Source organism: Mobula hypostoma, chromosome 3 (genome assembly GCF_963921235.1).
Source record: "Mobula hypostoma chromosome 3, sMobHyp1.1, whole genome shotgun sequence".
Taxonomy (NCBI): Eukaryota; Metazoa; Chordata; class Chondrichthyes; order Myliobatiformes; family Myliobatidae; genus Mobula; species Mobula hypostoma.
Window position 1 is genome coordinate 117,867,228 of NC_086099.1, and position 14,071 is coordinate 117,881,298.

Genomic DNA, 14,071 nt, shown 5'->3' on the forward strand with positions numbered 1-14,071 from the left:
CAGCTGGTTTAAGCAGAGAATTCTAACATCCTCAACAGTATTTACAAGAAGAAATTTCTATGGCCTTGTTTTAGATGACCAATGTCTTATTTTGTAGACCTAGTCTCAATGAAGGTTATCAACCTGAGACGTTGACCATTTCCCTCCACAGGTAATAAAACACAAGAAATTCTGCGGACGCTGGAAATCTATGGTAACACACATAAAATGCTGGAGAAACTCAGCAGGTCAAGCAGCATCCATGGAAATGAACAGAGTCGATGTCTCGGGCCTAGACCCTTCTACAGGACTGGAAAGGAAGAGGGAACATGCCAGAATAAAAAGCTGGAGGAGGGAAAGAAGGATAGCTGGAAGGTGATAGGTGGAGCCTGGTGTGTGGGAAAGGTAAAGAGCTGGAGAAGAAGGAATCTGATAGGGGAGGAGAGTGGACTATAGGAAAAGGGAAGGAGGAGGGGCACTAAGAGAAGAGATAGGCAGATGAGAAGCCAGAATGGGGAATAGAAGAATAGGGGATGAGGAAGAATATTTCCTTACCAGAAGGAGAAATCTGTATTCATGCCACCAGCTTGGAGGCTACCCAGACAGAATATAAGGTGTTACAGCTCGACCTTGAGATTGGCCTCATTGTGACACGAGAAGCACTAGATACAATGGATGACCCCAGCAGATTTCAGGTGTAGTGTTGCCTCACCTGGAAGGACTTTTTGGGGCCCTGAATGGAGGTGGCACTTTGACCACTTGCAGGGATATGTGCCTGGAGGGAGATTAGTGGGGAGGGACAAATGGACAAGGGAATCATGGGGAGCAATCCTTGCGGAAATCGGAGAGAGGTGGGGAGTTAAGATGTGCTTAGTGGTAAAATCCCTTTGGTGTGGTGGAAGCTGCGGAGAATGATGTGTTGGATGTGGATGCTCATGGGGTAGTAGGTGAGGACAAGAGGAACTCTATCACTGTTACAGCGGAGGGAAGATGGGGTGATCAGTGGGTCAGGCATCATCCCTCCACAGATGCTGCCTGACCTGGGGATTTCTTCCAACGGTCTATTTTTTTCTGGCTTAGCTTGTACCTATGCCCCCTTGTACAAAATTCTCCCATTACTGAAATCACTTTGTGCTACTCCTGCACCTATTGTCTGTTGTTTATTATGTGGAATATCAGCCATGATCCCAGTGAATAGTGGTGCTGGCTCGATGGGCCAAATGGCCTACTCCTGCACCCATTTGTCTATCTCCCATGTTATGCTCCCTTATGATCTTATGTGCTTCAATAAAATTACTCTTCATTCTCATAATCACCAGAGAATACATATCAAATTGTTTAGTCTCTCTTGAAAAGGCAATCCTCTGATCCCAGAAATAAGTCCAGTGACTTATGCCCTCCATTGCTACTGTATCCTCTTATGTGAGGAGTCCAAAATAGGTTTGATCTCACCAACACCCAATCCAACTCTAATAATCAATTGGTGAAAAAAACAAACTAAGAAATAACTCAGGAGGCCAAAAGCCCACGAAGACAATGAATTTTCTTCTTTTGTAGTGACAGTACAAAGTCCCCAACATTCCATTTAATTTGTCTTACTGAATGTAGAACTACAGTTAATTGAGTTAGTTTTTTATATTTAATTATGCTATGATACCCTTTGTAGATTTTATTTATTCCTACTGTTTTCAATTAAAATTCAAAATAGTGTATAATAGTTTATTGAATATTCATAAATTCTAGCATTTCAAGATATGTTACATTTTCTTCTATGAACCATCGACACATAATAAATTTGATAAAACAATCTGAAATGCATTTTGGTGACTTGGCAAATCCATACTTCGTTTATTCCAGCATTGTGTAATAGTTTATATAAAATCATATTAAAATTAACAAGGATTATAAGAATGTAAAAATAGCTGGGAAATACAATTATCCAAAAGCTGATTTTATATCTATTGCTCTAGTTAAAAATTGTCTACAAACTCCCTGGAACAGATCAGTTCATTTAAAGCAAATGAATAAATCTATTGTAATTACTGATGGGTCATCCTAGTACTGCATAGCAACAGATACTTTACACAGTAGGTGACGAGGTGATGGTCAGTATAATAAACTAAAGTTAAACTACATTAAGTAAACTTTAGTGACTGTAATGAGTACAGGGACAGTTGATTTGAGAAAGTAGCTGCTGAATGAAGTTAAAGGGAAATCTTGCATCTTTTATTCTGTCATAAAATTGTACTACAAAATAAAAGCCTGGTTTACACTTGCACTGATGAGTCCGAAAATATATAACAATGCTCTGCTGTAATCCTTCATTGTACGTCCCAAATTTCACAGAGCAAGGGTGTAAGTTTCTGATCCTTCATCTTCCAAGACATCAATACTTCAGAATGATTGTGGTTAAGAGTTCTAAGCTGAGTAAGTCGACCCAAAAGACGAGCAAAGCGCTGTGGACTTTCAGGATGATGGATCTTGGAATACTTGTATAAAATCTCCAAAAGAGGCTCCTGTAATTTTTCCACATGCATTTTATTCTTTAAATAAGGTCGATCTGAAGAAAGGAAATTAGCCTTAAGTTGTGACAATGATCAGTGGCATGATTTGACTGCAACAATACATGTACAATTTTTTTAATCAAGACATTAAATTATACTTTAGTAAAGTGTTAAAAAGAAAATCTGGCAGCAAGCTTTGGAACATACCCAACAATGTCCTCCAATTTTATGGAACTTAATAAAGGAAAATCCCACCATCAATGGTGACTGAATTTTCTTTCTGTGTCTCTCAAGCTCATGCATAACGTCAAAATAATATCTAAGCCCACCTTTGCTGTTGCGTTCTCATAAAAAGTATTCAAATGGATGAAGCAAAGGGTATAGTGTTAAACCGGCACAAAAATTATAGTTGCAAATAGGATCCTTCTGGACAGTTAATTTCGTTCCCTATTGTAACAGAACAGTTGAAAATTCCAAATTACAGACTTAAGAAATTTCTAGGTTTTTTGGGCTTTCAAAAGTCAATCTATTTCTTGACCTCCCCACCAATAAATAAAGCAATCATTCAAAAGTTCCAATGACTCTCAACTTAACCATCTAGGTTTTGTGTCTTCTCATGCAATAAGTGAAGGTTTTCTAAATTCTTACCAATGGCACAGCTACACATACTCACCTCAACCTGAATGATTTTTGAATTTTACTTTCTCAAAGTTCAAAGTAAGTTTATTATCGAAGTATATATATGTCACCATATGCAACCCTGAGATTTATTTTCTTGTGGGCATACTCAGCCAATCTATAGAATGGTAACTATAACAGGATCAATGAAAGATCAACCAAAGTCCTACTTGAGCTACTCAGTCCTACATGTGAAGCCATACTGCAAATATTTTCTACTTATTTTCTAAGTTCAAAGTAAACGTATTATTAAAGTACATATACATCGCCATACACAACCCTGAGATTCATTTTCTTGTGGGCATCCTCAATAAATCCATCATGGAATAATAACCACGTAATAGAATCAATAAAAGACCGCACCAACTTGGGCATTTAACCAATGTGCAAAAGATAACAAACTGTTCAAATACAAAAAGAAATAATAATAAATATTGAGAACATGAGATGAAGAGTCATTGAAAGTGAATCCCTAGGTTTTTGGAACATTTCAATGACAGTGCAAGTGAAGCTGTGTGAAGTTATCCTTTTTGGTTCAAGAGCCTGATGGTTGAGGGGTAATAACTGTTCCTGAACCTGCTGGTGTGAGTCCTGAAACAGATATTACCCGTCACCTTAACTAAGGAATAATTAATATTTTTAGGAAAAAATGCTTGTACACTGTAGTAGTTCAATTGTTTTTCCTTAAGTTAGTTGTGGCACAAAATGACATAAGTAGTAAATCCTATGTGGTTTATTGTTTTAATGTTACGAGGATAAAGTCACAAGAATAAATAATATGGTTATAAGAAAGCTACTTCAATATTTTTTGATATTTGCTCTTAGCATGACACATGAGGAGTAGCTTGACATGTAAACAAAGAATGGCAATGGGGTAATTCTGATACAGAATAATAGCTTAAAGATTTGGGTTGTAGAAATATGAATTACAAAAAATTTAGTGTAAACTCATGATAAAAATGAAAACTCTAAGAGTCAAAAAAACTGCAAGGATTAATAAGTGAGGCACCATAATAGGCATGATTTCCTAGTAGCTACCCATTTCAGTTCAACTTCTAATTTCCATTCCAACATGTTGGCCCATGGCCTCCTGTATGGTCATGGTGAGAGTGCTCTGAGGTTAGAGGAGAACACCTATTCTGCCTGGGTAGCCTCCGACCTGATGGCATGAACATCGATTTCTCAAATTCAATAATTTCTACTCCCTCTCCTTTCTCTCTTTTTCCATTCCCCATTCTGATGCCCCTCCTACACATTCTTTTCTCCTGACCTGCCCATCACCTCCCTCTGGTGCCCCTCTACTTACCTTTTATCCCTTTTTCTACTGCCCCCCCCTATCAAATTACTCCTTTCTCAGCCCCTTACCTTTTCCACTTATCACCTCCCAGTATTCTTCACCTATTGCCTGTCAGCTTGTATTCCTTCCCCTCTGCCAACCTTCTTCCCCCTTCCTTTTCAGTCCTGATGAAAAGTCTTGGCCCAAAATGTCAACTATTTATTCCCCTCCATAGATGCTGCCTGACCTGCTGAGTTCCTCCCTCATTTTGGGTGTGTTGGTATGGAAGGATTACATTTACTGATATGTAAAATATAGGAAGTTCTCATACATGGTGGCAAAGTGGTTAGCATAATGCTTTACAGCACCAGCTATAAGAGGTTTGTACATTCTCCAACTGACCATATAGATTTCCTCCAGTTGCTCTCGTTTTTCTCACACATTCCAAACCTTTATTGAGTTAGAGTCACTAAATTGTGGGTATGCTATGTTGGAGCCTGAAGCATAGCAACACTTGCAGGCTGCCCCCAGCACTATCTTTTTTAACATTTTTAACGTTTAAGAATAAATTGGACAGATATATGGATGGGAGGTGTATGGAGGGATATGGTCTGTGTGCAGGTCAGTGGGACTAGGCAGAAAATGGTTCCGCACAGCCAAGAAGGGCCAAAAGGCCTGTTTCGGTGCTGTAGTTTTTCTATGGTTTCTATCCTTAGACTGTAATGGTTGTTGAGGCAAATAAGGCATTTCACTGTATGTTTTGATGTATATGTGACAAATAAACTAATCATAGCTTTATTTTTGTCTTTAGCTTTGTACTTGCCACCTCTGGATTAAAGAGGGCATGACTGAAGCAGACAACCAATTAAACTTTAGCTGTTGATTTGTTTACTTATGTTTTGTAATGGGTATAGCTTGATTTTCGCTGTTTACCAAGCTTGACTTTGACTAGCTATATCTCTCTGGGGTCAGGAAAACTGCAGCTGAACTTAAGCAAGACCCTTAACAGTGTTGATGAGGAAAGGGATCTTGTGGTCCAAGTTCATACCTCCCTGAAAGTGGCTATGCATGTTGATAGAATGGTTAAGAAGGCATATGGCATGTTTGCCCATATTAGTCGAAGCACTGAGTTCAAAAGTCTGGAGGTTATATTGAAGCTTTATAAAGCTCTAGTTAGGCCACAGCTGGAGTACAGCAGAGTTCCAGTCATAGGAAGGACGTCAAGGACTTGGAAAGAATGCAGAAGAGGTTTACCAGGATGTTGCCTAATTTAAAAAAAAACATATGCTATAACAAGAGGTTGGACAAAGTTGGGTTGCTTTCTCCAGAGTGGCAGAGGCTGATGGGAGAGCTGATAGAAGTTTATAAGATTACGAAAGGCATAGATAAGGCAGTCTGTATCTTTTTTCCCCAGGGTGAAATTGTCTAATATTAGAGGACATGCAGGGGGAAATTTTAAAAGAGATGTGAGAGGCAAGTTTTTTTCCCAGAGAGCAGTGGGTGCCTGGAATGCTCTGGTTGGGATGGTAAATTAGGTAGATACATTAGGGAATTTTAGGAGACGTTTAGGTAGACACATGAATGTGAGGACAATGGAGTGATATGGACATTGTGTAGGCATAAGTTTAGTTAGCTTTTGATTACTGATTTATTTGGGTTCATCACTACATTGTGGGCTTATTACTTGCTGTACTGTGCTATGTTCAAACAAATGCACAGACTATTTTGTGGAATAGTTAGTTGCCTTTCCACCATTACTTGTAGGCTAGGAGGAGGAGGAATGCTTTCTTCCACTCTCTGTGCTAATGTTTGCAGCCTGCAATGATAAGTACACTCTCTTTCCGTTATTGGTAACCTTCCCCGTTGCCCTTACAATCTCCATGTCCCCACAGCGCCCACCACTGACGGCCTTCCCTTGATCACCAACACTGTAGTTAGGCTTTATGGAGCACTTTAAAGAAACAAGAAATGGAGATGGAATTCCAGGGTATATCACCTTGTTGGCTGTTGGTGGTGGAATGACTAAAATTAGGAATATGCATGATGTAGGAGTTTACAGAGTTTGAATGAATATAAATACATGATGGATGGGAAATAGAGGTACCACGGACCAGCTGAAAGCACATTGAATTAGCTGGATAATAAAATATATATACAAATGTGTGCATTTCATCAGTAGATGAGCTGTCACAGTTGGGGTCAGTTATTGAGGTAGTGATAGGGCAAATATTTAGACTAATCAAACAGGACACCTAGATTGTGAGTCAATACGATAAAATTGGATACAGAAAATAAAAATGAAATGTTGGAAATACTAACAGACTAGACCATGTATACAGAGAGAGAGAGAGAAAGAATTAATATTTCAAGTTGATTATCTATAATCAGAACATTTGCTCCAAAAATATTGTGAATGAATTTGTTTAGTTTAGGTCATTTGCCAGGGAAGGAGATAGAAATTATCGGTCACGAAAAGGAGTTTGTAAGGAGAATCAAATACATCAGTTCCCATTTTTATTTGAATAATATTTCTACTTTTTAAATAGCAGATGTGGCAAATCAAAGAAAGTGAAAGGAAGAAATTAGGTGGTGTGAGAAAGAGTTATAATACACGAAGAATTCATGTTGCCAGGAATGACTATGTAAATAAGAAATGGAAGGGGATCAAGCAAAGAACCTTGGAAGGCCTCTACATAGCATTTATTATCAATAGTTTATAGATATTAAGTAAGCCAAGAAACCTGGGTTGTTTGGCCACAGTTAGCATGTAGCCTTAAAAACTTGATGGGATTATTCCATGTGCTCCAGTTTCCTCCCATGTCTCAAAGATATCCTGATAAATTAATAAGCCATTGGAGGTTAAACAAAAATAAAGTGGAGATAATGGGCTTTTTTGAGGGAGAATAAGTAACACAGGAGAAGGAAATAAGGAGAGGGCAAGTGGAACTAATGGTATTGATTTCCTGGAAGCCACAATGCATATGATGGGCCAAATGGCCTCCTAGTGTGCAAATAAGGAAATGCATGGGTTTGTGTACACAAATAATTTATATTAAAATTCAACCATAATTATATTGAATAATGAAGCTGGTACAAGAAGTCAAATGGCCTACTCCTGCTTCTACATAGTTCTGATGAGTAAATCATTGCAGTTGATTCTCTGGTTACAAGTAGATAAGTGAAACTGCCCTAAACATTGGGACAATGGAGGAGCAACATTTGGTGAAGACAGTCTGTTGCCTGTTTGAAAATTTGGGGTCAAGAGGGTAAGGAAGGAGAGTTAATATGGCCATAGTCATATAAAATTCTATTTGCAATGTTGAGATGCTGCAACTTCTTCATCAGCAGACCAATCAGTGAGGATTTATAACAATATCATTTTCTCACCGATCATTAACACACTTCAAGGCTATGTGCTTAGCTCCCTGCTTTACTCCTTATACACACATGATTGCAAGGGCAAAGCACAGCTGCAATGCCACCTTCAAGTTCACCAACAACACCACAATTGTTAGACAAATTGCAGGTGGTGGTGAGTCAGCATACCAGAGTGAAATTGGGCACTTTGTTGAGTAGTGCCGCAAGAACGGCCACTTCACAACGTCAGCAAGACTAAGGAGCTAACTTTTGACTTCAGGAGGGTGAACATGTGACTGACTGGGGGTATCAGCATTGGAGAGAGTCAGTAGCTTTCAATTCCTAGGTGTTAACATATTGGATGACTTCTCCTTGACCCAGCACATGGATTCAATTTTAAGGAGGTGTGCAGTATCTTTATTTTCTTAAGAGGTTAAAGAGGTTCAGCTTTGTCACCAAACATCTAACAAGTTTTTCCAGATGTACTGTTGACAGTATCCTAACTGGTTGCATCATAGTCTGAATGCGCAGGAACATAAAAAAGCTGCAGAGACTAGTGGACTCTCATGGGCACATACCTCCCCGATGTTGGTACCATACACAGGAAGCACAGCCTTAAAAAAGTATCAACCATTATCAAAAATCCCCACTATCCAGGCATGCCATCTTTTCACAGCTAGGCATTGGGCAGGAAGTACAGAAGCCCAAAGCCTCACACCACCAAATTCATGAATAGCTACTAACTAGCAAAACCCTAATCACTGCAGTTTAACAACATTTCAATCACTTTGCACTAAAATAGACATTTTGTCTTGTTCTCATTGTATTCTTGTAAAAATTCTGTATTTTTAATTTATGTATTTCTTGTGATGCTGTAAGTTTTTCATTGCACCTGTACATACATATTCTAATGTATACGACAATAAATTTGACCTTGGTGTGTGCTATTTTAATGTAGCTGGAGGATGCAAACACAATTGAAAGTGAGATATAGAATTGTAAGAAAGTTTAGGAACATTTGGAAAGCAACAGCAAGGTCAAAGTCTTTGGAGATGAAAGATATGTTGTTATGGGGTCGCTTTTTGCAGAGAGCAGAAGAATTTTCATAAACAGAGAATATAAAGAAGAGAAAACTATTACCACCATCAAATATCATAATAAGTAGATCATTGCCACAAATGTTTTAGCTTTCAGAGAGCAGCAGCTGGTATTCGTACCAATTACAGCTCATCTTACGCAGCGTTTGTTCCACCTTATTTCACCAGCATTTGCCTTTCAGCATCATTCCTTGTCATTTAATCACTCCTGCCTACTATTCCGTCACCAAACTTTCCATCGTGCTCTGACAATGAAGGTTGACTGCTTTCCTGACGTAAGGAGCGATTTTGCAGTAAAGATAGAAATAAAGATAGTATTTGGTCAATTGAGGAGAAAGGTATTTGAAGATCAAGGCCTCAAACCAGGTGCAAAACTCATGGTTTTCTAGGAATATTTTATTTATATATTCTGATTCTGACTAGACAGACAAGGAGTGATTTGGGGATGTGCTTAAAGCACAGTATGTAGGCTAATATCACTGTTCTTGCACTTCCTGATCTGAAGATTCTTTAAATCATTTGTAGCATTAAATCCAGGAATAGAGGATCACCTCTTTAGCTACTAATAGCTGCATCTTTTTGATCTGCAGGCTTATCATCACTCCATTACAAGGAAAATAATTGCTCATTTTTTTCCCCTTACTGTATCCAGTATGATATCCTGAAATGCTTCAGTGAGTTTAACAGTTATCTTGCCACACCTGCTGTCTGTGTTTCTTCTCTGTTCTTCATTCAGGTCCAGAACCCACGAACAGAATGCTTGTGCTGTCTCTCAGAATCGTAGATCTAAAACTGTGTCAAGGGCATTGTCATGACACTCAGCCTAACTGGTGAGAAACATAAAAGTGATGTGTTAACACCACAGCAAACATATAAATGCAATGAAGAAAACTTCAGGTCTTCCAACTGTTTCCATAGTAGATGTCTTCTCACTGGTTCTTCACTCAACCCTGGAATGTCTGGACAGCAAAGCTGCGTACATCGGGATGTTCTTTATTGACTACACCAATGCATTCAATTCCGTCATCCCCTAAAAACTAATTAATAAGCTCCAAGACCATGACCTCATTACCTCCTTAGGCAACTGGATCCTCAATTTCCTCATTTTCAGATCCCAGTCAGTTCGGATTGGCAACATCTCCTCCACAATCTCCATCAGCACCACCAGTCTATGTGCTTAGCCCCCTGTTCTACTCACTTTACACATTACTGTGTGGCTAAGCGCAGCTCCAATGCCATATTCAAGTTTGCTGATGACACTACTGTGTAGGGCAAATCAAAGGTGGTCATGAATCAGCATGTGGGAGGGAGATCAAAAACCTAAGGGGTGCCATAACAACCTCTTTATCAATGTCAGTAAGACCAAGGAACTGATTAATGATTTCAGGAGAAGGAAACCAGAGGTCCATGAGCCAGTCCTCATCAGAGGTGGAGAGAGCCAACAACTTTAAATTCCTCTCAGTTATTATTTCGGAGGACCTGTCCTGGATCCAGCACATAAGTGCACTTATGAAGAAAGCACAGCAGCACCTCCACTTCCTTAGGAGTTTGCAAAGATTTGGGATGACATCAAAAACTGACAAACTTCTGTATGTGTAGTGGAGGGTATATTGATTCACTGCACCACAGTCTGGTATGGAAACACCAATGCTCTTGAACAGAAAATCCTAGAAAAAGTAGTGGATACAGCAGGTAAAGCCCTCCCCGACATTGAGCCCATCTACATGAAATGCTGTCACAGGAAAGAAGCATCCATTATCAGGGACACCCACCACCAGGTTCAGGAACAGTTATTACTCCTCAAACATCAGGCTCTTGAACCGAACGGGATAACTTCACTTGCCTCATCATTGAAATGTTCCTACAACCTATGGAGTCACTTTCAACGACTCTTCATTTCATGTTCTTGATATTTATTGCTTATTTATTATTATCATTTTATTTCTTTTTGTATCTTTTGCACACTGGTTGAACACCCAAGTTGGTCAGTCTTTCATTGATTCTGTTATGGTTATTATTCCATTATGGATTTATTGAGTATGCTCACAAGGAAATGAATCTGAGGGTGTAAATGGTGACACACATGTACTTTGATAATAAATTTAATTTGAACTTTGAATTTTTTTTTAACTTTGGTACCCTCATCTGGTCTGCAAGGAGTTTAAAATGCAGCCCTGTCTTATCCATTTCAATTGCAGTGGCATTAGGGGAAAATTAGCAAATGGGAAGTCTTTTTATCAACTGTACTATTAATTCCCAATTAACATTCTCAACATTTTTATTTTAGCTTGATTAGAACTCATGCTGAATTATATTTGGCCTACCTAATTAGTGAATGTCTTTTTTTTACCTGAGAAAAGAATTGTGGTTGCAGAAAGTAAGGCATATTCTGTATCTGTCACATTCAGCTCCCCCATGCTTCTGTAGAAATCGAACAATGGTGTTATAAATTCTTCAGCTATACCTGGTTACATAGAGGAGCAACATTAATATTTCCAAATTCTCTTCAACACAAATACACACATGATTCATGATAATTTAAAGCATGATGGGATTCTCACAAAAGATTTAGATGGATAAAGATGAATTAAAAGAAACCAAGCAGAATAAACCAAGATGTCTAAATTGGAACTCAGGCCAATATAATGTCATAAATTTGCTTTTAACATGAAGCAGACTGGTATGTACAGCATTATGAATTTTCTTTTCAAAAGCAATACATTAAAAATTGAAGCAAACTTAGAAGTCTTCAGTTTATTTAGAATTAGCCCGTATGTCATGTCATTATTTTATTCAGATACTCAATCAGAATAAATGAAAGTATTTTAAATAAATGAGATAAAGTGGAACTATTTTTTCCTTTGCTTTACCTATTGATCCTCCAGAATCATTCCAGAATCTAGTGATTCTTGAAAGTTCAAAAATTAAATATTAGTAAAACATCATGACTTCTGCTGTTCATTATTTTGTGCATGTTTTTATTGAATGAGTAAGTAAGGACACTGGTATTAAATTACAGAGGCTTTTATTGCTCCAGCTCCAGTCATGATGCTAGTAAATTTGCAATGGTGGAATGGGTAGCTGAGAAATCCAAGGAGAGCATCTCTGCTGTAAAAGGGAAATGCAGTGATTCAAAATATATACTATGTATTTTCACCATATCCTCTATGTTGCATAGTTAATGAGAGAATGAATCACATGTAGATAAGACCACAAGACATAGAGCTAGAACATTCAGCCTATTGAGTTTGCTTCGCAACTCCATCATGGCTGATTTATTATCTCTCTCATATTTTATTATCTTTCTCATTCTTTATTCTATTACTATTTATTATTTATGCTGCAACTGTAACGAAAACCAATTTCCCCCGGGATCAATAAAGTATGACTATGACTATTCCCACTCTTTGCTTCCTGTCAGTCAGCCAATTTTCTGTTCATTCTAGTATCTTTCTGTAATACTATGGGTTTGTATCTTGTTAAGCAGCCTCACGTGCGGCACCCTGTCAAAGGCCTTCTGAAAATCAAAGTAAACAACATTCGCTGACTCTCCTTTGTCTATCCTACCTGTTACTTCCTCAAAGAATTCCAACTGATTTGTTAAGCAAAATTTGGCCATGCGCCTCCAAGTTCCACATAAGTTCATCCTTAATAATGGATTCCAACATCTTCCCAACCACTGAAGTTAGGCTAACTGGCTTATAATTTCTTTTAATCTGCCTCCCTACTTTCCTAAAGAGCAGAGCAATGTTTGCAATTTTCCAGTCTTCCAGAACCATTCCAGAATCTGGGGGTTCTTGATTGGACACACATCAAAAGTTACAGGAAGAAGGCCAAGGAATGGGTTTGAGGAAGGGAAAAAAGAATCAGCCAAGGTTGAATAGTAGAGCAAACTTGATGGGTCAAATGGCTTAATTCTGCTTCTATGTCTTATGTTCGTATGGATTCTTGAAAGATAATTACTAATGTCGCCATAATCCCTTCAGCTCGGGATGTAGTCCATCTGGTCTAGGTTTATCTACATTCAGAACTTTCAGCATCCCAAGTAATAGGAACCACACTCACTTCTGCCTTATGACACTCTCGAATTTCTGACATACAGCTAGTGTCTTCCACAGTGAAGACTGATGCAAAATACTTATTAAGTTTGTCCACTATTTCTTTGTTTCCCATTACTACCTCTTCAATGTCATTTTTCAGTGGTCCAATATCAACTCTTGTCTCTCTTACTCTTTATATATCTGAAAAAAGCTTTTGGTATCCTCTTTTATAATATTGGCTAACTTACCTTAATATTTAATCTTTTCTCTCCTTATGGCTTTTAGTTGCCTTCCTTTGGTTTCTAAATGCTTCCAAATCCTCTAGCTTCCCACTATTTTTTGCTAAATTATACTATCTTTTCCTTTCATGTTGTCTTTATCAACCACATTTGTCTAATTCTCCTTTTAGAATACTACATTTTTGAAATGTGAAGGGCAGATCGTGTCTAACAAGCCTGATAGAGTTCTTTGAGGAGGTGACCAGGCATATAGATGAGGGTAGTGCACTGGATGTGACCTATATGGTTTTTAGTAAGGCATTTGACAAGGTTCCACACGGTAGGCTTATTCAGAAAGTTAGAAGGCATGGGATCCAGGGAAGTTTGGCCAGGTGGATTCAGAATAGGCTTGCCTGCAGAAGGCAGAGGGTGGTGCTGGAGGGAGTACATTCAGATTGGAGGATTGTGACTAGTGGTGTCCCACAAGGATCTGTTCTGGGACTTCTACTTTTCCTGATTTTTATTAACGACCTGGATGTGGGGGTAGAAGGGTGGGTTGGCAAGTTTGCAGACAACACAAAGGTTGGTGGTGTTGTAGACAGTGTAGAGGATTGTCAAAGATTGCAGAGAGACATTGATAGGATGCAGAAGTGGGCTGAGAAGTGGCAGATGGAGTTCAACCCGGAGAAGTGTGAGGTGGTACACTTTGGAAGGACAAACTCCAAGGCAGAGTACAAAGGATACTTGGTAGTGTGGAGGAGCAGAGGGATCTCGGGGTACATGTCCACAGATCCCTGAAAGTTGCCCCACAGGTGGATAGGGTAGTTAAGAAAGCTTATGGGGTGTTAGCTTTCATAAGTCGAGGGATAGAGTTTAAGAGTTGCGATGTAATGATGCAGCTCTATAAAACTCTGGTTAGGCC

The 14,071-nt window shown here is 38.7% G+C and overlaps 1 protein-coding gene across 8 annotated transcripts in view; it reads right to left on the reverse strand.

Moving 5' to 3' along the window:
* Positions 1–1,692: 1,692 nt before the first annotated feature.
* The window catches only part of LOC134344214 (bile acid receptor-like), a 129,699-nt gene continuing 117,320 nt past the window's right edge, over positions 1,693–14,071 (reverse strand). For 7 of the 8 annotated variants that reach the window (XM_063043630.1, XM_063043631.1, XM_063043629.1 and 4 more), the window contains 2 exons: positions 11,242–11,355; positions 1,693–2,539 (listed from right to left, as the gene is read on the reverse strand). In XM_063043630.1, the coding sequence (XP_062899700.1) occupies positions 2,301–2,539; positions 11,242–11,355 (353 nt within the window). In that variant the 3' untranslated portion in view covers positions 1,693–2,300. Of the gene's footprint in view, positions 2,540–11,241; positions 11,356–11,824; positions 12,000–14,071 lie in introns of those variants that run through there. The other variant, XM_063043636.1, reaches the window with a different exon arrangement.